General features: G+C 46.2%; 1 protein-coding gene across 1 annotated transcript in view; it reads right to left on the bottom strand.

Annotated features, from left to right (window-relative positions):
- Nucleotides 1-23,480, bottom strand: part of trappc9 (trafficking protein particle complex subunit 9) — a 307,504-nt gene that overhangs the window by 202,374 nt on the left and 81,650 nt on the right. Inside the window, exons 12-16 of the mRNA XM_064345606.1 lie at nucleotides 21,789-21,874; nucleotides 10,538-10,664; nucleotides 8,123-8,255; nucleotides 1,676-1,874; nucleotides 880-901 (exon numbers count right to left, since the gene is read on the bottom strand). Coding sequence (XP_064201676.1) covers nucleotides 880-901; nucleotides 1,676-1,874; nucleotides 8,123-8,255; nucleotides 10,538-10,664; nucleotides 21,789-21,874 — 567 coding nt within the window. The remainder of the gene's footprint in view (nucleotides 1-879; nucleotides 902-1,675; nucleotides 1,875-8,122; nucleotides 8,256-10,537; nucleotides 10,665-21,788; nucleotides 21,875-23,480) is intronic.

Below are 23,480 nucleotides of genomic sequence, written 5' to 3' on the forward strand. Positions count from 1 at the left end.
TCCATAAGCATTTTGACACTGATACGATATTCAACGTTTTGGATCTATAGCGCAGCACATTGGATTTGAAATGAGACAATGAGCCTGAAGTTAAACTTTCAGACTTTCAGCTTTAATTTGAAAGTAATCAATTTGAGAGTTTTTCATTTACATCCATGGGGAGTGAATGGGATTACAGCCCATTTTTATGCATAGTTCTTCCGTTTTTCAATTTCAAATCTAATGCGCTGGAGTACAGAGCCAAGAAAACAAAATTTGCGTCACTCTCCAAATAAAGACGGACTACACTGTATACATACATGGAAGGAAGAAACCACAGCAACATTTGCATTCTCTTCCCTGAAAAGGATATGCAAACCTAGCATTACTGATGAACTGCCGCCCCAAAAAAGCCGGCAGATATCAACAGAGATCATGTTTTGGATTGCTCTCCTCTGATACCATGTCTACCTGTCATAAACATACAAACCCAAGTGTAAATAAGTAGAACTTGTATAAGTTGTATAAGTTTTTTGATTTAATGATGCAGTTAGGTAATCGCCCGTCCACCCAGACGGACAGAAGAGGAGGAGCGTAACACCTGCGGAGAGCGCACTGCCGCGGTCAGACGGACGGAGAGGGGAAATGAAAGCGAAAGGCGAATGTAGGGGAGAGGAGGCGAGAAAGCGAGGGACCGAGTGCGGAGGGGTAAAACGAGGAGAGCAGGTGCGGGACAGCGTGAGCTAACAGGAAGAGAAAGGGCGTGAAGGGCTGGGAGACAGCGGCGGGAGGAACCACGGCGACGACCTGTCACCTCTGAGGGAAGACGGGCCAGCAGAGGAGACCCAGGGAGCTCCGCGGTCTAACGGACCGTCTGCCATCTGCGCAGATGGACCCTACCCGTCAAACGGCCTACGTTGTGCTGCGAAGGCATACCGGGGAACACAAGGCTCCTTCTGAACACTGAACCACCACTGAGGCTCAGCACTGTTCGCTTATTAGTAAAAACCAATGTGTTTTCTCAAAATGTCTGTCGTGCCCAGTCCCCTGCCTGCGAAACAGGAAACAGACGGGGAGATGGTGTTTAATTAAGGCGGGCTTCTCGACCGGATCCCCGCGGCTCAGACGGTCAACTTTTCAAACTCAGCCGACGCCCGTTTGTCACCTCGAGAGACACTGAGGTCATACACGTGCGTGTTGGCATGGCGACAGCCTGTAGGCATTGATTAACCGAGCAGCGGTTTCACAGGACTGCGAAGTGCTTTGCGCCGATGCCAGAAATACGCTCTCCTTCCTCTAAGTGCCTCGGGTACCGTGGTCTTCAGAGGTTAGAAATGAAATGCAGAGTTACAAATGAAACCCAAGGAATCTGATTGGTTGGACGCTGTCTGATTTTATAAATTGTAGTCACATAACCGCGTGGTAAAAGCATTGGGGCGTCCAGTCACATACTTTCCCTGGGGTCTATCGTAATTACTCCACCTACCCGGCCAGAGGTGGCTTCGCCTTTCCTTTATCACAGGAGGGTCTAACACACAGCCCGGCGAGAACATTTATCTCTCGAAAAATATTTGAGCGTACCGTCTTCAACGAATGCGCCAGCATTAATGTCCTCAGTGCAGCCCACAAAATAAATATTCCTCGCTCTCCTTGGAGAGGTACACTCCATTTTTATTATTCTTTTGGATTTATTCACTGGCGAAGAGGGGCCGGTTTGAGGCACTCCCTTACCTTTGGTGCTGAGGGTCTTGGAGGTCACGTCGAGCGTCTCCAGGAGCTCGGTGCCGATGTTCTCCAGCGTGATGACCAGCTCCTGGGTCTCGCCGTTGAAGAGCTGGACGGACACGCAGCTGGAAAGCTCCTCCCCCGAGGGCGGCTGCAGGGCGTTCGCTGACCTGCAGGGGGCGAGAGAGAGCAAGGAGACTGAGACCTGGGCAGGAGGTGGGGGGGATGGAGTTGAGGGCCCAGTCCACAGTCTGTAGACCATTTGCCATGCAGGATACAGCCTGTGGGAAACATTGTCTGTCAGAAACTGGGGCCATTGACCCATGACTTTTTGTCCATGAATGGTACTGGACCCTCTTTCCTTGTAGATTCCAGAAGATACTTTCTTTTTATTTAAAGTCAGAATTATACCACTTTTTATTCATACTGTTTAATCAATAACAAAAAAAAATCTATGGATCCAAGGTATGGCGAGCGTCATACCTTGCCATACCCAAACAAGGTCTCTGGCTATTGCTAGCCAACACAGCTAGCTTCACAGTTAAATGGACGATAGCTAGTTAGCCAACAGTTAGTTTTCAGCACACAATCAAATGTTAGCTACTTGTAACAATCCATTAAGCTATACTATAGAACCAAGTTAGCCAGCAAGGGAACTAGCGAAAGTTTTTGGGTGCTTTGAACTTATCCAACAAATACACAACATGATGAAGGCTATCAACATAATGCTTACTAGCTACCTACAAGACAAACAGCACTTCACATCCACAGTTGTGCAGTTTTTCTGTCCTTTTATCTGTCCAAAATTATCATACTCACCTGCTGTCGCTACTCACGCACATTTCAACAACAGATCAATACCGCCACCTACCGAGCACCACCACTCACGCACGTTTCAACAATGGGGAGTCAGTAAGAGACATTTATTGTTCTTGGCCAGCCCTCAGGGTCCAGCAAAAACACGCTTAAATAACTCACAAAATAAGCATTGTGCATTAGGTTTGTCCCTATGCAACCACAAAGCATTCCAAGGTATAAAATAAAGGTTTTCCAATCCATCATTTTCACTGGACACGCGCAAGACTAGTCCTAGGCCTGAGATTGACACGCTGTGTGACTCTTCAGTACTGTTCGCTGTTACACAATCAGCCAGCCACAGATTTCTGTCCAAATGAAAAATCTGAAAAAGAAAATGGCGGTGTCAAACGGTACAGCAAGTGTGAGAGAGACGCTGTCGGCCGGGCACCGGAGAGACTGTGACCGGAGAGGAACCCCTCCGGAGCGTGCGTCGTGCCAACCGCAGCCCGCTCGCACGACGGCGACGAGGCCAGGCCGTCCCCGCCCCCCCCATTCCACAGCGGGTCTTGGCACCGGGACAGGCCGTGGGCTGAAAGCGCATGGTGCTGTCCATCTGCAGGACCGTGCAGATTAAACACATCCGGGGCGGTGGTGGGTTGGGGGAGGGGCGGTGATGCCGAAGGGAGATGAGGGAAAATGGCCTCTGAGTTACTCTGAGGTGAGGGACGTACGGGTAGGTCCTGGTATGACCCTGCGGAAAATTTTTACGCCAGCTCTAAACACTACACATGTGAAAAGTTGAAGAATTATATTAATATACTCCCCTGTCTTAGATTTCTTTGCACTCTTGAAGACCAAAGGGAGAGAATCCTTGGCTTTTTTGTATTTCCGTCCTCCAGAGTAAAGAAACTATCAAGTATGCAAGTACTTTTACATCACCCAGAGTTATGTATGTGATTTATGTGTTATTTATGGGGAAGGAAAGTATAGGGGGCCAAATCTTTCTGTACACAAGCTGCAACTGAGCACAAGGCCTCCATACAACTACGGGTGGATTCATGAGTTCTCGCCCATATTCACCACCGTGACATCCTGGCTAAATGGTTTCATCCAAGTATGAGCCGTTTCAGAGAGACTGCTCCGGAAAAACCTCACAGAACCAATTAGCTAAATCATGCCAAACCAGGGACGCGTCAAATTTTTTACGTTTTAATTAGCCGACCCTCAAGGGCTTCATTGGATAAGTGAGGTCTCGCAGATTGGGCTGGACTTGCGTGCGGAGATCATGCTTTAAGCCGCGAGAGCAACAAGAGCAATCGCATACTGTAGAACAGTGGTGTCAAACTCGTTGCCATGGAGGGCCGTGTGTATGCAGGTTTTCATTCCAGCCTCAGATCTTGATTATATAATTAGTTAAATTATTTGCTGAATTAGGGATGCAGGTTTGTGCACAATGGTGACCCGACGTCTATGGTGACCCGCATTGTCTAAATAAAAATTTACTTATATTCTGTGCTTCAATGCAGTTAAACGCATATGGCTGAATGAGTAATTGGACTCAATTAAGGCAGCATTAATTGGTTGGAATGAAAACCTGCATACACACGGCCCTCCATGGCAACGAGTTTGACACCACTGCTGTAGAGGCCTGTGTGTGTGCGTGTGTGTGAGTGCGCTCGTGCACGTGTGTGTGTGGTTGTGCGTGACGCAGTAAAGCTACTGCCTTCAGCACAAAATCAACATCAAAGCAAAGGCAGCTTTAGAGTAACGTTAAGAAATGCCCTCCATGCCGTGCTGGGCGTTCTGCAGGCTCACCTGATGGCATTCAGAACACCAGACACCAGCTGAAGGCAGCAGAACACAGAGGGTCAAACTGCTCGTATGTGTGGAAATGCACAAATAACGGGGGAAGACAACCCTCTGTTTAAAAAAAAAAAAGGAAAAGGTGACTCAGGAAATACCAGCATTTTTATTCTGCATTTTTTTGCAGTTCAAATTTCCATTCAAAGTACAGCCCAAACGAACAAGGACCCACAAAATGACAAATAAGTGTCTTTGAGTACCTACAAGCAGAAAGCAATCGGGAACTGAGGACAGCGCAGAATTCAAACATGGCGGTGTTCTCTCTCAGTGCACGCGTGCAAGAGGAGGAATGTGGAGAGAAAACTAAACAGCCTGAAAAACAAAATAAGCACCTGCAATTAACTAATTACCCGCAGGTACGTAGGAGTCGCCTTTGAGAATTGAAAGGGCAATTTATAAACGTGTCAGAGAAGAAAAGGAAATAATGATGCGAGCGATTTGAGGGGTGACGCTGAAGAGATTAACCCCCTTTGCCCCAGGGCAAAGCAGACAGTAGCTTGTTCAGATCGGTATGTGACACGTTCCGTTTCCTCGAAAACCTTTCGGCTGACTTTCAACACCCTCAGCAGCGTCATGTTTTGTAGCCGGACAACCTGCCAGGCTAACGAGTCCATCGCTTTGCACCGTTAACAAGGAGCGCGTTTGTGTGCCGGTCACTTTGTCTGAGGAGGCGGTACCGCACACATACGAGTAAAATACACGGACCTGTCAATCATGTCGCCCGAAAAGCTGCCAGACTGAAAATTAAGCTGTACACTCCCTACCTTGGGACAGAAATCTGGGGGAGGTGGGATGTTGGGCGGGGGGGCTCCGGAGAGGCCAGGTGCACAGAGCTGCCCAAATCGTGAACACTCAAAAGAGCATGTTTCAAATGAACATGAGCTTGGGTAGGGTTGACTCCAGTTCAGTCGAGGAGGGTGAAGTTTCAAGCCAGCAGTGCTCAAAATAAGGACATGGCTCTCCTGTACGTAAGACGCCACTTCAGCCCTTACGCCCTTACCGGGAATGCAAATACTTGATTGTCAGAATGCTATTCTGAGCGGTGGATCCTCAAGGACAATACAGCAAGCGCAGTTAGAACCCTTATTGCCCGACAGCTGCCAACACTATCCTCACCATATTAGCAGCTCATTCACCAGAATAATGATGAAAATAAAATAACCGTGCAACGATGACCAAATAGCGAACGCAATTCAGAGTTCAATAAGGCGTCGTTTTTTAGTGGTGAACATGTGACCTTTCGCCATCAGATCTGCCTCCATAAGATCATTTCTGAGCGAGGGTTGAGCTTCGTCTTGAGGCCGCTTCTTATCTCAGTTGCCTGTGCACAACTGGAAAACGGGTATCAGCGTCGACTTATCTCTGAATGCGCGAATGAAGTAAAAGGCCGGGTTAATTGTTAACTCTGGTTAGTTGCCATTATCGCCATTAATTGCAAACTCGCCCTTCGTTTCGCAAGGCGTTCGTTTTAATTTGGCGCACAGATAATGGCTGAGGACAGATAGTGACTAAAAAAAGAAACAGTTTAAACACAGAGGAAATCAGCTCGAATGACCGGCAAACGGACCTCTTCAGAACTTCTGAGCACAGCTAACCGGCTCGGCTTGCAGAGCGGCACCGTTTCTAAAGGACGGGTTTTTATTAAAGCAGCGCGGTAAGCTGGGGTCGCCCGAGCCGCGGCGGTAAAAAAAAAACGGAGAGCGCAATTTCAAACGCGACGATGTCCTCAGTCCCAGGCAAGCGGGTGGGCGCCACCCGGGCCTAATTCAGCTCCCGCGCAAACCGGATTTTTTGAACGAGTCGTGAAAGCGTGGCTGGTTACGGCTCCTCGTTTAAAGGCCGGGACACGTTGCCGTGACCAAACCCCGGGGGGGGGGGCAAACCCTCGGTTCGTTATCGCCGAGGATCGCATTGCGGAGACCGACCGCAACCAACAGCAGCAGAAACTTCCACACTAGCTTATTTTATAAATGAATACTGCAGTACCACGTTCTTTAACTACTAATGCTACTACAGCACTCTTATACTCAACAAATGGAAGTTACCAGCATACTAGTAATACGGATAAAGGCTTCAGGAAATGATTTATGGCACCGGTTCTGTTACAGAACTAAACTGGTGTTTTTTGATGCATACAGGGGGACAGGCAGTTGGAAACCCACACCAGGCTCAAGAATAAACACACGCGCACAAAAAAAAACAAAACAAATCGTCGCCGTCGTTTCAGAATGTCATCCATCAAAATCAGAAACTGAACCACTTTCCTGAAAAGCAGAGGTGAAGACTTTTCTCATTTCTCAGGGAGAACCAAGTTAACTTTCTTTTGTCTTAGGTTTTTTTTTTTTTTTTTTTTTAAACCTTCTTTTGCCCCACCCAGGTGCACTGTACTGTGACAGTCTGCTCCAGTCGTGAGACAGTCCATTATTTTCAACATTTCTCCCCAGAAATGGATTTTCTCTTTGAAGGGCTTATGAAGTTTTGGGTAGGTATATAGAGTAAGCTCAATTTTCATTCCCTCCAGAAAGAGTCCCTTCTCCTCAGTATCTTTTTTATTAAAAACTGAAGCTTGTTTTGATACATTTTCATGACTTTGTTGCCGACCTTATAAGCAACCTGCATTTTTAATAAAGTGTTTTTATTTTTTATTGTGTTTCCCCCAATACAGCTGCTATAAATGAGGAGAAATGGATCGAGAACTTCAACAATAAATGTACTCTAACATTATCGCGGAGATCAAATTTTGATCAGTGGATCAAAACTCGATTTTTGTCCAGGAGTAAGCTTAATTTGTGTCCGTGAAAGCGGACCAATATTTCTGAATGAAAAATGACCACATTCACTTACTGCTGTGATCCGTGATTGATGTTATACAGTAATGAGAAACGAAAGCCTTTATGGAGGACGTCATCGCAACGGACGGATTATAATTTTTAGAGTGTTAAGAGGGTTTACATTAAAAACGTGAAAAAAAAACGCTGCCTAAAAATATCACAGAGGCGGCTAGCTGCGCATTAATCATAATGATAAGATGGCCGTTTTAAATTCGGACGTGTCCTGCTATCTCCATTTGGGTCCGTTCTTTGGCCGGTAAAAGCCGGCGTGCAGTCATTGCAAATGAGCTATGCACGAAGGCATCTGTATCATTTCCTATGTGTATCATAAGCATTTATAAACTTACACAAAATGGAGCCCCTGCGGCAATGATGTATAGGGGGAGAGTTATACTTGCTTTTAGTGCGGAAGTGAGCTGACCCAAGTAATTGCTCAATGTTGCAGGCTAGAAAGTTACCTCTATAAGGAAAGGAATAAAAACTCAAGGCAGTAAATACATTCAAGTCTACAAAGCTTGTGCCTACTCACAAACTCATAAACTCATGTAGTGCACAATTACCGCCCTTCCCCCCCCAGGAGTAAAGTCACCGTTAACCCCGGTAAATAATTCTACCGAACTGGAGAGCGGGTGACATGTTCATGTGCAGCAGAAGCCAGTCAGTCATTTCTTGTTTCTGGCAGTGCTAGCACTAGCGAGCTGGCCTTCACGACCAAGCTTTCACAATGACACTGGCACAATTTATCAAAACCAACATTTCATAAATGAGCAACTATCAACTATTAATATGAAGTATTACACATTATGCAGTCATGGTGCGTGAGGAGAACCATCAATGTACACACACACACACACACACACACACACAGTTAAAAATCATGTGTCACAGCACACAGACTGGCAGAGGAGGCGGGGTCACACACTCACCGTGGGAGGGAGGTGCTCAGCTGAAGGCGTGGCAGAGCGGGCACCACCTCCACGGCGACCCCGCCCGTCTTCACCCCGGGCAAGCTCTCCAGCAGGCAGTCGCTGTTCACGCCAAACACCGAGGTGTGGTACCCTGGAACAGGCAGGAAACGGGGGCTCAGATTTCTCGCCTATTTTCAAAAGCAGGCACGACCACGTCACCAAGATTGTCCTTGCATAACCGGGACCCGCAAACAGTTGTCAAGAACCTCCACATAATGTTCAGTAACTAAATCAGTAACGGTTACTAAATTAAACAAATGTACGTCACGCTTCCGTCAAAATGATTCACAAGCCGATATTTATGGAACTGTAGCTCTACATTATCACACCTATCTAGAGCATATTTTTAACTTCCTGTTTCCTGTTTCCATATTTGAAGTTATAGAGTTATGAATAACATCCATCCATCCATCCATTATCCTGGGCAGGGTCCCTCCCGGGGGGTTCTGGAGCCTATCCCAGTGTGCACTGGGCGGAATACACGAGGCAGGAATACACCCTGGACAGGCCACCAATCTATTGTAGGGCACATACACGACTCACCGAATGCTTTTATGGGTAATTTAGAGTCTCCAGTTAGCATAACTGCATGTCTTTGGACTGTGAGAGGAAACCAAAGTACTGAGAGGAAACCGACGTGGACAAGGGTAGAAAGAAGTGAATGCTTGTGAAGAAAAAGCTTGTTTGATTTGGTCTTTTTGGTTGTGGCAAACGGTGGCACCACGCTGGTCCTGTGGATGCAGCCGCAGGCCCAGCGGCGAGCATCCGGGCCGCCGTCCAGCTCTGCTCCGCTCTCCGCTCATCGAGAGGAGAGCAGCCGCACGCGGCTCGGCGGCCATCGCGGGAGCGGGTGACGGGGCGAGGGGCGAGGGGCGAGGGGCGAGGGCTGGCAGCGCGGGCCGGGGTGGCGGATTAGAGAGCGGCACACTCACGGATCGAGAGGCATTAGCGGCCGGCGCCTCTGCCGTAAGCCGTCCGGAGCAGGAGATGCTACTTTAAAAACAGGACAATAACTAGCGAAAGCCGTCCGATGCAGCGGAGGTGTCGCCGGCGAAAAGCTGGGTTCCCAAGGTCGGCTGGAATTTTGGGCTCTGGTTGTTCAGCCGCAAACCCCGCCGTCTGGCCGTCTCCCCCCCAAACGGCCCACAAAGCCGTTAAGTCGTGCAAGGCCGCCGCGTGCTCAAACTAATGAGATGTTCAGCCAGGTCTAGCGAGTGCCCCCCTCGACGGACGCCCGGGACCTCGCGCTGACGCAGGTGCGGCAGGTGAAGCGGCGTTCCTCGGACCTGTTCAGACCCCATCGACGGCGTGAGGTCAAAGGGTGCGTACCGCGAGGGGAACGGGACTCGACTCCGCCTCTCAGACCCCGCGTGGAGCTCCACCCTGAACGTGACCTTGCGCGACCGCTGCGTTTCTCACTAAACACTTTTTGATGCGATTTACAGTTGGCAGACGCCGTAGCCAAGCCTTAATGATGCTCACTAACACGCAATGCAGAGCAAGCCTTTCTGTAGACGTCCCCCAGGTCTGAAAGCAAAGCACCGGATGTGCCACAATACATTAGACAGATCATTACACTGGAAAGTAAAAATTCTTTACCGTGGACTATATGCATGCTGGTGTTACAGTCGATTACGAATGATCAATATCCAACATTCACATTCTTTACTCATTTTATTTTAAGAAACGCATACAGTATATCACTTGAAATAATAAGATTTGTTTATCAGTGACCGAAAAAGCTGAGAAGAGCCCTTTGACAGAGCCAGAGTACAGGTCTACAGGGGAAAAGCCAGGCCCAGGAAAGAGATTCCATAGCGCAGGTGGGTAGAGCTTCTCAGTGGCAGTGCTACACGGACGCCTCGGGCCTCATGTTTAAACTGAAATGTGACTGACCAAAGGGACTGCAGAGGCTCATGGGAAACCCAGCCACGTCCTCCAAGCAACTGAGTAGGGAGGGGTGCGTCAGGCCCCAGCCTAGTTTTTGGGGCTGGACAGAGGCGTCAGCATCGGCCTGTGTGTTTCATTAGTTACTATTCAAGTTACTTTTCTGGGGATGCCAGCACTTTAAAGAAATGGCATCCCTTTGACTTCACAATCATAATAATAATAATAATAATGGCTTTTCAAACAAGGTGCTCAAATTATCCACCTAAGAACGCAAAAACAGACAACACATAAAGGGAAACAAAGAACAGATAAAATTTAAATGAGAAATTAAAATAATATCAGATGACACAGATGATTCTCTACGAAAGCACAAATACACGTGCCCAAAAAACCGTAGTGTGATCAAGCCGCGATCACACGACACCCGTACATTAGGAGACTCCCGAGCGCCAGGCCGGGTGGCGGGTTTGGGGAGGGACTCACCGTTGACCGTGATGTTGCCGGCGGTGCGCGGAACGCCCACCAGGGTGACGGGGTAGAGGCCGGACTCCGCGGGCAGGGAGAGGGCGGCGGGCAGGGATTCAAACTCCACCCCTGACGTCAGGAGACCCTGGAACACAAAGCATGGGTCAAACACCCCTGGCGTGATAGACATTCCACAGTGTGGCTTCCCATTCAAACAAATGAAGAACGTGGGACTTCTGAAGGCAAAATAAAACTTCCCCAATAATATGATTACACTCGATTCACCATAACTGCGCAGTTTTTTTCTCTCCCAAGTTCCTTTCCGTAGTAACAATGGGTTTTCAAGACTCACCAAAGAACAAAAAAAAAAAAAGGCTTCTGAATGTCATTGGTCGACTTGGGTAAAAATTAAAATGAACAGACCACATCACCTGCGCATGTCCAAATATGGCACTCAGGTATGGATACACCCCTAATATCCACAGCAAATTTGAAATGCACAGCGAAAAGAATGTAACTACTGTCCTGGTAAAACAGCAGTTAAAATGCATAGCGTTTTTTATTGAAAGGATTAGGATTTATTCCATCTTTCAACAGCAATAACTTAAATTAGGCCTATATCTCACTTTACAAATAATAATACTGCAGTGGTTTTATGTAGGTGCTCATAAATTGACACTGATGGGACTGTCACTTAACGGGACTCGATGGTTCATTACATCTTGCCTCTCTAAAATATGTGCTGTACTTCAAAAAGCGTAATTCTTCAAAAATCTGAACGCACGACTTGGGCAAGAATGAGAAAGACGATACTTTGAGTCATAAATCATGACAGGAGGACGTCTGAACCAAGATGGATGACAAGGCCAGATTACATTTCTGCATTAAAACAGAGCGAGCTAAATCTATCCGTGGGGAGCATACAGAAATAAAACTAATAACAATGGAAGTAATTCTTCGAGTTATATTTTCGACAACAGAGTGGATTTCGGGAGGCCGACGTTCTCTCGTCCATGGTATTGTATGTGCAAGCCTTCAATCACAGCAGCTGATGATCAATTTACCTCACCTTCCAATGATATCATGCAGATGAAAACACTCCCCCAGCATGCCCTAGCTCTTCAGCAGGGTGAGAATCGCTAACGTTCACACCACCCCTGATACACATTCACTGTTTTTCCAATCAAGAGAAAGAGATTAAAAATGAGCAGCCAAGATCTCGACTGCTGGGCTTAGACAGGCCGAGGCCTGGCCTGGTACCAAGCCACAAACCTGACGGACGTTTGGGGTCACGGCGGGGCGTGGGGGCGTGGCAGGGGATCAGGCGGGACCCGACAGACGCGACCGCCCCCGCCACCCCTCCCCCTCGGTCTAAATTGACACATCTACACCCACTCAGGCAGCTCTGTAATGCAACCCGAACACCGTCGAGCCAAGGCACATTCCCCTTCTGTGACTGAGCCAATTAAAAGTACCGGATTTCCCCGCCTCATAATGCAATAATTCACTTCTTTGAGATGAGGTGCACCATTTCGGATGGGCACAACAGCACCGGCTCAGTAATGAGCTTTCAGTCTCAGCTTGGAAAAATTAAAAGCTTTAAAAGAGTACCTTCAAAACCGTGTGACCAAACGGTAGGACTGACTAGCACTGCCTATTTCCTTTTCCATTCAGTCTCTACGTGTGGCATGAGCTGTCAAGTCTGTGGCACACCTGAAAGAGTCAGGAAATTCGCAAATTCCTTCCATTTCTTTTTATGGACTCTCATCTCTGGAACTCCTTGAGCGTAAAATTGTTTCGAAAAATTAATGAGGTGCCAGGAAGACTTTTATAGCAAGCCTGGGTGTGGTTTAAGGAAGAAGAGAATTCTAAACGGTCATCTCATTCACAGGCGGCGGCATCACCTTTCCAAAAACCCCTGCCCCTGTGACACTCGATACACTCCCATCAAGAAAATAGTGACCTTGTGCATCGAACTTTAATGTATCCACGGTAACCTCATCCCCGAGCGGGAACGGCAGTATGTTGCGTGGCACCCGCCGTATCCTTGTTGCCGTGATTGGCCGTTTTTCCCCGGGAACCATCTACACAGCGCCAACTGTGTGTGTCCACTACAGCCTCAGCTCGAATCTCCTCCTGAGACCCACACTTGATTGAAGGCTCTTATAAAAGGGTGACCACAACAGATACACTAGTTGGTGATTTCAGACCCGAGGGTGTCCTGGGATTCAGCTCTGACTAAAACCGCAGAGTGTTGTGAGCGCTAGGCCAGGTTCTCTGCAGCGGTTCCCAATCACGATTGAGCGAATAACTCCACTGGTTATAAGCTTAACCCAGAACTTATGGAGAGTTGTTCTCAGAGTGAGAATTCAGATGCAAAGTCAATTAAAACACTTCACGGCGCCGTGGTATTGACTCACACGAATCACTTCTACCGATTAAAACCCCGAGATGGCTGCGTGTGGTTCGTCAACACGCAGGACTGCAATGTAACTTAATTCTTGGACAAAGGCCTGGTGCCCTCAAGAACAGAGCCTTGCAAACTGCCCCACAAAACCAAACAAGCATGTGTAGCGCTTCTGTGCCAGTCATTCAACGCTTCATCCGTGGTACTGATACTCACAGCCCTAGACATGAGAACGACTTGTCTCCTGTGTTTCCGAGATAGCCCTGCTGCATCCTCAGCTAATCATCCAGAATGACGTTCTGCGTTCTGGCACCCTCCTGCCGGATCAGCAGTGCTGAGGTCTGCTGGAGAAGGCCAACTTGCTTGTGTGTTAATCACAAGAGTACTCCCACCCAGGGTCGGCCACCAGATCTCAGCCCCGTCAAGAGTCCTGTGTGTTTTTTCCGAAACCATATGGAGGAACATTGAGGTTGGATTCAGTTGGACTGACTGCACATCTCCAGGGAGCCTTCGCTATGAAAACTACAGTTGGGATTTCACCATGGAGAGCTAATAAGCTGCAACAATGACTCAGGACCCGTTATCCTAGGAGTAATGAGCATAGCAAATTTTGCTCTCCTTCACTGGCATGAAACAGGACAGCACATTGTTGGAATATTTATATAGCATAGTCATGAATTTGGTTTGTGATGTATGTTGCAACATATGAATTAATGTAAGATACGAAACTGATTTTCATACACTACCCAACAGTTTAATTGCTCATTACTCAAGTATATACATACCAATACCCTGACGTACACAAATGTTCTGATACAGTAAACATTAATCACCAGTTGGTGTGGACCTCACTTCATCCGTTTACCTCTTTTTTCCTCTTTTCTTCCTTACGGTTTAATTCCTAGGGCAGTTACTTAGCAGTTAATTACCGAGCACTATAGTAACTGACTTTTATTGAACATTACTGATATATGTTGATGTTTCAAAATTGAGCACAGATCACTGTCTGGTACTTGTTGACAAATTGGGCTTGACTGACTGAAATAACTCTAATGATTATAAATAAACAGACATTTATTTTATCCATGCTCACTACAGTTTTCTTGAGATAAAAAACAAAATGCTTGCAGAAGCAGGCCACAGAAACAGTCAGTGAAAGCCAGTGCCAATGGTACAGCCAGCCACAGGGCACTGTCCACATCACTGCAGCAGGCAGCTATTTTCCAGCTCGCAGCAGCATGAACAGGGCTGAGGCATTTTTCCAGCGCAATGTAGCTGAACAAAACCCAGTTTGGCTGCTGCTTTTGCCACCGACGGGACAGGCAGCCGTATGAGAACCAATAAGAATCGCTGCAGCCGTAGATGCTTCATCAAACAGGCGGGTCGGTCTGCGGACTGCACGCGCTCATCATCGCCCTGACCAAGTGAGCTTTGTCTCAACCTCAGCAGGCTCTAACGACGACAGATTTGGTACCCGCTCTTACCGCCAGCGATGCTACGACGCGCGCCACAGGCTGAAATACACAAAGCCCAAACGCCTGACGCGCATTTAAGAGACCTGCAGTGCCCACCAGCAGCATTCGCCAGCCCGGATTAAACCCGGGTCAAACTCGGATCACAACCGTACATGCTGCAGCTCGGGTGTCCTGCAAGACCGTGCGTAATTTGCCATTCTGACCCCCACAGACAGAGGGCACCACCATTTATGGTGGCTTTCTGCAGCTCAGCCGGTTGACTGCGGAGCAGAAAGTCACTGGCGGCTGGCTACACGCTCGCACGCGCCCTCCTAAAACTGGCAGTTTTTGCATCCTGTCCCGAACCGAGTGGTGACGGCTACGTTCATATTTAGCCAACCCAAATTGGGAAAGATAAGGAAAAACAGAAAGGGCAAAAAAAAAAATAAAGTGTCAACACCTTGTCTTTAGAAAGCTTACCGTCAGATAAAGACACGGCGCTCGACGAGACTATTTTTACGCGCGGCGTAAACGTGCAGCATCAGCGCGATTTCACTACATCCAGCTGCGGATGACGGGCCAGTACAACGTGTCACGCCTGACACGCATAACCGTTACTGCAACGTCTTGTTTATTTGGCAGCCTTTTCACGTCTTCTTCATTTAACCGAGACATTTATATTTAGCACCAATGAGACTAATTAGGACGCAAACCAGGACATGTGGTTTTGGAGCTGAGCTGTGCGCAGCCATCTCCCAACCAGCGTCTCCCTACAGACCGGCGTGATCATAAGGCTGCAGCGTGCGGCATCTTTTCTTCATACGGAGGTTCGCGTTAATTAGCACACCAGGTGTGCGGCAGAAATGTACTGTCAGTTACAAAAGGCAACGGCAAACACACTACGTTTTAATTTAATTGCTTTCTTGACTGTATCGCTGAATGAAAAGTGAGTTCAGTCAACTGACATATTAAATAGGCCACAACGATTTCTCGGTGTGGTGGACACTCACAGAATGCTCCAATTAGATCACCAGACTAATGGCCCCAGAAACCATCAGCATCAACTGTAATTCAAATTCGAAAGAAACAATATAACACAAAGCAAGTAGGTTCGATGTTTGCAGTTCCAGAATATAACTGTCATGGTTTCAGTGAAACAAAATATCAAGGAACTCAAATAAATTCATGTTGTTGTAACAGAAAATTGACCTAGACAGGGCATTTCCAGACTGCAAAATGTATTGGGCTTTACATGCAGGAAGAGAGATGGGGCATTTTGCATTTCGTGGCAGGTTGTTTTCAGAGATAATTGTAATGCCTTTAGGATGCACATTATACCATATATCACCAACACACCGCTCATTGCAGCACAAAGCACAACACTAAAACAAATACAAAGTGTACCACACTTTGAAAACATGAGACATTCGTCCCTGGCTTTGGTCTACCGGGATAAAACCTGTATCAGCTCAAACATCTGTTCTCTCCTCTGCCTGTGCCCTCTGTGGTTGTTCAAAAAAAAAAAAGAAGATTTCAAAAAAGTCAGTTGAAGAAAAGAAAAGAAAAAAAAAAAAGATTTCTGGAAAGTCTGCTGCCCTCAGCAAGCAAGCACTCTCCAGTGTTCCAGAACCTTCCTCTTTCCAGTAATGAGCTCCACTCTCCATGTAAACGATACTGAGCTCTACACTTCATGCTTCCACTTCCTACCCAAACTGCATTTCACTCACTGCAGCACAATTTCAGAGTTCTAGAACTTCCACTCTCCACCCAAGTACATTTCGCTCACTTCAACACATTTCACAATTTCAACAAAGTAAACCTTCTACCAGAGATATCATAGGGGTGTTAATAAAGTTAGAACACATATATAGCTAGCTATATGTATTATACAGCGCAAATGCTTCTAACTAAGCTATACCTGATATAGTTTTGCAGTAATAATTTGTACCATCCATTAACTATCTATCAGTATTGTACTGCTTTTATATTTTTCTACATAAAATGATACCATTTGTGCAAAGGAAGAAAACCCCTTTTTGGCATGTGAACTTGATTTCAGAACAAAGGGCACCGGTAAAAGTTTTAAGAGAAGTAAACTTTTTTTATGCACAGTCTTTCCGTAATTTGAGTCAGTACTGTAAGTGCAAGCTACATTCATTAACTGCATTATTTATCCCATCCCAAGCTAATTTAACCTCATCTGGTAGCACTCAGTATCGAAGAGACCGCTAAACAACACCCCACGTTATTGTTTTGTCTGGAAGGTATATCATTAGGTAGCCTAAACATAAAGTTCACATGTGGGTCGTGCAATCCAGGAAGACAAAATAATAACCAAGGAGAAATTCGCCTGCAACGTATGCAAGCACCAACAGCCCTAACCAAAGGCTTACACTTATTGTCACCCCATCTAAAGGAGATCGCTTAGTTCAGTTTAGTTTAAGTAAGCCATGCCATTGCTGTGAATTAATGATGAAACTGTGCATTATAATCTTTTTCTATCATTTGAGCAACAGTTCATAGGGTTATTTTACTGCTGTGAATGCGGTTATTGGAATTGCTATGATCTTCCCTGGTTTTATTTTGTATAATGAAACTTCAAGATTCTCTTATGTCTTAAGTTGTACCATAGCACATTTAAGCTATTTAGCAACAGGTTTAATGGAAAATTAAAACCCATAATAAATGTTTATGCAATGTTTATTGAAATTCTGACAGAAGCATACTCAAACAAATTCACATTAATTTCTGCTATGAAATTTGTTCAAACTCAATTTTTTGAAAGAATATAACAGTAGAAATAGTATATAATAGATATAGTATATCCTTATCCTTCTGGCAGGCCACAGAAATTGGAAGTATGCCATTTACAAAGTACTTAAAGGGATTGAAAGGAGGTCATTTGATTGGCTGCAAATGAATCCAGCTGCCACCTGCTCCGCGTGCTTTGAGCTGCGTACTCCCCTCCTTTAGTCACAAAAATACTGACACTCAATAGCCACGGCCAGTGTGCCCACACGCCTCACCACTGACTGAGTCCATACGCCATGCATCACTGGTTCTGGAAAATAGAGCCCGATGACGCAAAATCTAGCATTGGCAAGTCTGTGACACAAAATTCATACTGTAAAGCAAAGCCCACCACAAGACAGAGCGAGCGATAAATGATTATTGCGCTTAGTAAATTGTTTGGTCTACTGTATGGCCACGTACCCCCCACTTCCCCCTGCTCTGGGCAGCGTTAGGCCCTTCTTTACCCTAGACTCACGTTCCACCAGAAGGGTCGTAACAGCAGCTTTTGTTCTCAGACAAGAACTATAAATAGATCCGAGCCAATCAAATTATCTTTTAAAAAGCTCTGAAAATGCACTTATATACTGAATCATATGTCACATTACTTTAAAGTCACATAAGACAGCCACATTAAGGTATAATGAGAAGATAAAAAACATTTTGTGTGTCATTAATTTGAGTATATAGTGGCATTCATCTGTCAAGCATTTAATATTGCGCACACTCCCAGTATCTCATTAAGAGTTACTTGGCATATGATGATGATTTTAAATACTTGCTTGTAAAAAGGGGATAACAGTCTACATTGAAATAAAGGGACCAGGCTAAACTTATACGAAATATTACATTTCAAAATGATCTTGAAAAGGTTAATTAGCTCTTTGGTCAATACAAATGAGTCAGTGTACCTCATTATTCAACAGCATAATTTTCCACTTTTTTTCCACACAAGTGCTGTGACCTAGAAATTATAAAATATCAAGTAAAAAAATATTTCCCCGGACTGACACTCAGACAGAATTTCAGCTTGTTGTGAGATAAGAAAAAAAACAGATACATTTTTGGGAGGGTGGGGACAATTTTTTTCAGTGCATCTTATTTCTTTTAAATTTGGACATACATGTGATGGAACTGATGGAAGAGCCATCAACAGGAAAGACTCAGAATGTGCACTCTCCAAAATGACATTTACTCGCAAGGAATTAAACATAAAAAGGTCATATGGGATTCATTTTAAATGCAATTTCAAACATATTACCTGGCACACAACGCACACTAGGCGCACTTAAACTCATCAAAGGCATATTATTAAGCAGGCATGCTACACTGTGTATCATAGCAATCTAATGATGTGATCGCAGGTTAAAAATGTTATTCTCCTAGTGCGAGGAGAGTGCTTTTCAGATAAGGTAAGAATAAACTGCAGCCCCTGAGACACAGAGGGAGGAGGGGAGTGCGCCACTCTAATGAAAATGGCCGGATGTGCTGCTGGTGTGGCAGCGGGAGCTGAGAGGAGGAACGCTGTTTGAACTGCGAGGGCACCTCCCTGTCGGAGCGAGAGGAAGGTGCCCTTGCGGGCGGCGGCCGCCGGCAAGCTTTAGGGCAGCAGCTGGGTTGCTGTGCGGCGGACGAGCTGTCCCCTCCCCCTCCCGCGCCCGCGGCGCCAGATTGGCTACGTGGCGCACGCACAGTGGAGGCCTGCCCGGCTGCTGTAAACACAAATGAAACAAAGTGGCACCGGTGTAGGGGTCACCCTGACCACCTGCGCACGCCCCCCTGCCCTCAAACGGCATCTGAAGCTGCCGGCCGCCGCGCGGTGCCCGCGAAGCCATCTGCGTCCTGACGAACCGGCCGCGGGGGGGCGGAGCTCGCCGTCTACCGCCCACAGCATGGGTCAGACTGGAGCCTGCGTGTGTGTGTGTGTGTGTGTGTGCGTGCCTGCGTGTGTGTGCGTGTGTGTGCGTGCTGTGTGTGTCTGTGTGTGTGTGTGCATGTGTGTGTGTGTGTGTACGTGTGCGTGCGTGTGTGTGTGCATGTGTGTGTGTGTGTGCGTGTCTGTGCATGTGTGTGTGTACGTGTATGTGTGTGTGTGTGTGTGCATGCGTGTGTGTGTGCATGTGTATGTGTCTGTCTCTACACTCTAATCTGGTAGGTGGAGTATGAGTATCCCTCATCATTGCAGTTGACCTGTATTCCCATCTTCATGACCGCACCCTCCCTGCCTCTCCTGCTCGCTCACGGTCACGCTTTTCATCTGCAGACAACGCTGCTCTGTCCCCGCTTCATCAGTACGACCCACAGGCCATTACCATCAAAGACAAAGAAACTGTGCAAAGAAATGACCTACTGTATCCACAACCTATAGGTTAACAATGATTGTACACTGACAAATGCCACATTCTTACTATATGTGCCTTTGCTTTCCCTCAGTCAGCTGGATGCATTAATCTAACATATCCAAACCTGCTTTATTTAAGCAAAACAAATGTGTGTATATATATATATATATATACACACACACAGAGATAGGTGACAAATTAAAGGAAAAACCTGAATAAATGAGTAGAGAAACATAACAAAAGCTGATGCTTCCATGCAGGTGTACTGTATTATACAATTAAGCAATTAACATCCTATTACGCACCGTGGCATGTACAAAAATGCTGAGCAGGTCCAGCTGACCTCCATTTTGGATCAAGATGGCAAGAGGAAAAAGTGATTTTAAAAGAGGGTTCATTATTTGGGCACGGATGGCAGCAAGGTCCATATAGAAAAGTTTGGTCGAGATGGTTATGGAAGACTGGCCTGCATAGAACCCTTACCTGACCTCAACCCCATCCAACACCCATGGGATCAATTGAAAAGCCAAGTGCAAGCCAGGCCTACTTGCCAAACCGGTGCCCAACCGCACTAACGCTCTTCTGGCTAAACAGAAGCAATTCCCTCAAGCAATGCTCCAACATCTAGTACAAAGCCTCCCTTGAAGACTGAAGGTTGTTGTAGCAGCAACTCCATATTTATATATCTATATATATTTATGTATATATATATTTCTCTATGTGTGTGTACACACACACATGGAGAAAGAGAGAGAGAGAGAGAGAGAGAGAGAGAGCTGTAATTCAGTTCCTCAAAATACATGTGTCTTGCAGTTCCAGCTTCAAATCTGTCAAGAAATCCAATTGCAGCCATATGTTTCTCATGGTATAAAATGCCCTTTGGGCAATCACTGTAATTCAAGAAAATCGCAGAAAACGCATTGTTCCACAGATGTATCACAGACACAATTTGGCCCCATTAATCTTGTTTTCCAGGGATGAAGACATCAATGGATTTGGGTGCTATGTCGCTCTCGGCAACCTGGCAAACTGGCCGGATGGAAGACACGTGTCACACCAAGGGACACTGAAAGCAGGTACGTTCGCACAACTCCCGCTACCGACAAGGAATTTAGTCAATTCTGCTAACAATAATATGCGTTAGATCCAAGCATAAATACTGTACAAGCCAACATACTCAGCACTAACAGAAATTTAAATCGAATGCGGAACAGGAACAGACAATGGGGATTTCAAAACAACCTCAGCGCTCTGAGTGAAACCTTTAGCAATAACAGCTAGCCCTCGCCGAACAGCTATTAAACCGCACGTAGAAATCTGGCTCCATGGCACTCGATGGTGTTTCGGGGAAGGCTTCGACAGAACGGGAGGTCGGAAAACACACACCCGTCTCAATTGAATTCCTTCTCGCTTCCCTTAACGGAGCGGTCAAGATGTGGTACCATTCAAAAAACAGAACGACACCACGGTTTGTTTCTTCTCCTGGGCTAACTCCGTGCGTGGTCCCACACACATGCAGTTGCACGAAAGTGTCAGAAGGGGGCATTTGTGTGTATTTATGGGAATTAAAGCTAACGGGCGCGCATTACAGTGGGCATGATGGTAGCTTTTCTTATGAAAACAGCGAGCCTGCGTAGCGACGCTGGTATCAAACCCAGACTGTGCCAGAGTGACCGCGGCGGGCAGCACAGCACAATGGGCCGCGTGCTTCACGGGCTGGTGATTCATGCCAAGAAATATCTGATCTGACATCTGCAAGCTAGCCATCTAGCCAGCAGTACAAGCACAGCATCTATCCACATTAAAGGTGAGGGAAGCTGGACTTGGTGCGCTCCGATTGCCTAAGTAAACAGTTTTGGTTTAAATCAACAATGTGAGCACTTTCCAGTCCATTCCATGTGTCTGATTTATGGTGTGAGTAAACAGTTTGGATATGAACAGTTGTACAGTTGGTCTTGTTATTGAACAAATGGAAAAGGTGCATTTACAATGTACTTTCTTGGCCTAGAGGCCCTCATGTCAAATTAGATTTTGGCCTTTCGGCCTTCGAATTTTGGCATTGATGCTCTATGAATCCCCGGCTTGGCCAAGTCCAGAAAGGCCTTCCCTACAAATGACTAACTTTGAGGCCTGATAACCTAACAAAGTTTGGTAACTTTGTTTACTGGGGAAAGGTTACAGATTTCTAACACAGCACTACAAATCTCAACATAAGCTATAATGCTAAACGTAGTATTTTTGTTTGTTTGTTTTTTTCCCATGAATACAACACTCACCATGTTCTCCACGCGCAGTTCAAAGGGCATGGGGTTGTAGACCATTAGCTGCACCTCACACACGTCACCTTGCACCCACTGGAATTCTGGGAAAATACAAGACAGGTTTATCAGAAACTGCATTTACACATGCACACGCACGTGCGTGTGCGCGCACACACACACACACACACTACTTTGCATCCACTGGAAATCAGGCAAAACGAAAGGCACTTTGATGTGAAATTGCCTCTGAAAGTTTTTTGCAAAGATAATTTTCTTACACCCTCCCCAGACCAACAGAGGAAAGCGCATCGACCAGGACCGTGATACACATGGGGAATTGGTATAACAACTAAATTGGGGAGAAAATGGGAGAAAAATAGCAAAAAAAAAAGAAAAAAGATAATTTTCTGCACAACGTGAGCTATTTTGTGAACCTGCCATCACCCTTTTATGAAAAAGAATCACATGGCAGCCACCTGACTTCTTCCTGTGCCAAAATTCTTTCACTTTTGCCAACACTTTTGCTTAGCAGTAATTATGCACTCATCTTGGACACCGAATCTGTGACGGGAAACATAGGTCACAACAAATGGCCTTGGGGAACATTTCAGACGAACTTGAGAAGTCTCGAAAATCAAAATGGTAAATTGAGGGCGAGTCACTGCATCATGTTTTCAAACCTACATGACACAACACTTCTTCTTGTTCTTATAAAAATATACTTTTTGAAAATTATTTATTTTGAAGCTTGCTTGTTTGTCTCATACAGTAGATAACACAGTTCAGTTTATCCAGTCATGGACCTTGTTTATACTCACTCTGATACTTACCCATATCTAAGAATCAGATTAAAAAAATAAATACCTGGATTTTCTTTCTGTCTGTATTATGCCTACTCGGAAATACGCCAGGATGTAAATAAATATGGAAAAAGAGGTTACGGTATTACATGGACACAAATTGCTTCCATGTTGCATAGCAACAGAGTTAACAAAGTCCTCCAGTGATGCTGCTCCTTCTTCTTCACCTGCATCAAGGTCGAACTTGAAAGATTTTTTTTATCCATCTATTTTTAAGTTGTAAATAACATTGCGCTGATTTTTATAGAAGCCACGCTAAGGCTCGAAATCGTTTGTATTTGATACGGCCGACCGAACACAGATAGACAGCTAAAACAGTCAAGGTCGTTCCTATCAGTTATCACAAATCTCAATTGCGTGGAGCAGGTAGCTTGCGTGGACCTGTAAATCAAGCGGTGATAATTAGCTTGTAGCCCCGTCCCCACCCATTGCGTACCCAAAGAGGCGTACGCAGCGAGCTCCTCCGTAAGGGAGCTGGAGCGTGACTGCCGGTTCCAGAGGAAGCGAGGTCAGCGCAGGCAAGGACTAAGCGCGGCTCCGAGAGGTGAGGGGAGATTAGACACGTTCCTCAGCGACGAGTCGCACGCGGAACGTCACGAGGGCCTGAAGCGGCTCCGCCGACTGAGTGCCTCTCCTGAGCCGCCTGAAACCCCTCGCTGTGCGGGCTTACGTTTAGTCACATCCCACCCCCACCGTCCCCCAAAACGAGCGAAGGTTTTCATTCCAATGCCATTATTTGTAAAAAAAAAAAAAAAAAGGCCCAAAGCCTTGAATCACAGCTCCCAGAGAACGTCGCCAACAGCTGCATTAAATAGCATGCTCATAATCAGGCTGCAATCACGCCCTG

This window comes from Anguilla rostrata, chromosome 8 (genome assembly GCF_018555375.3).
Source record: "Anguilla rostrata isolate EN2019 chromosome 8, ASM1855537v3, whole genome shotgun sequence".
NCBI lineage: Eukaryota > Metazoa > Chordata > Actinopteri > Anguilliformes > Anguillidae > Anguilla > Anguilla rostrata.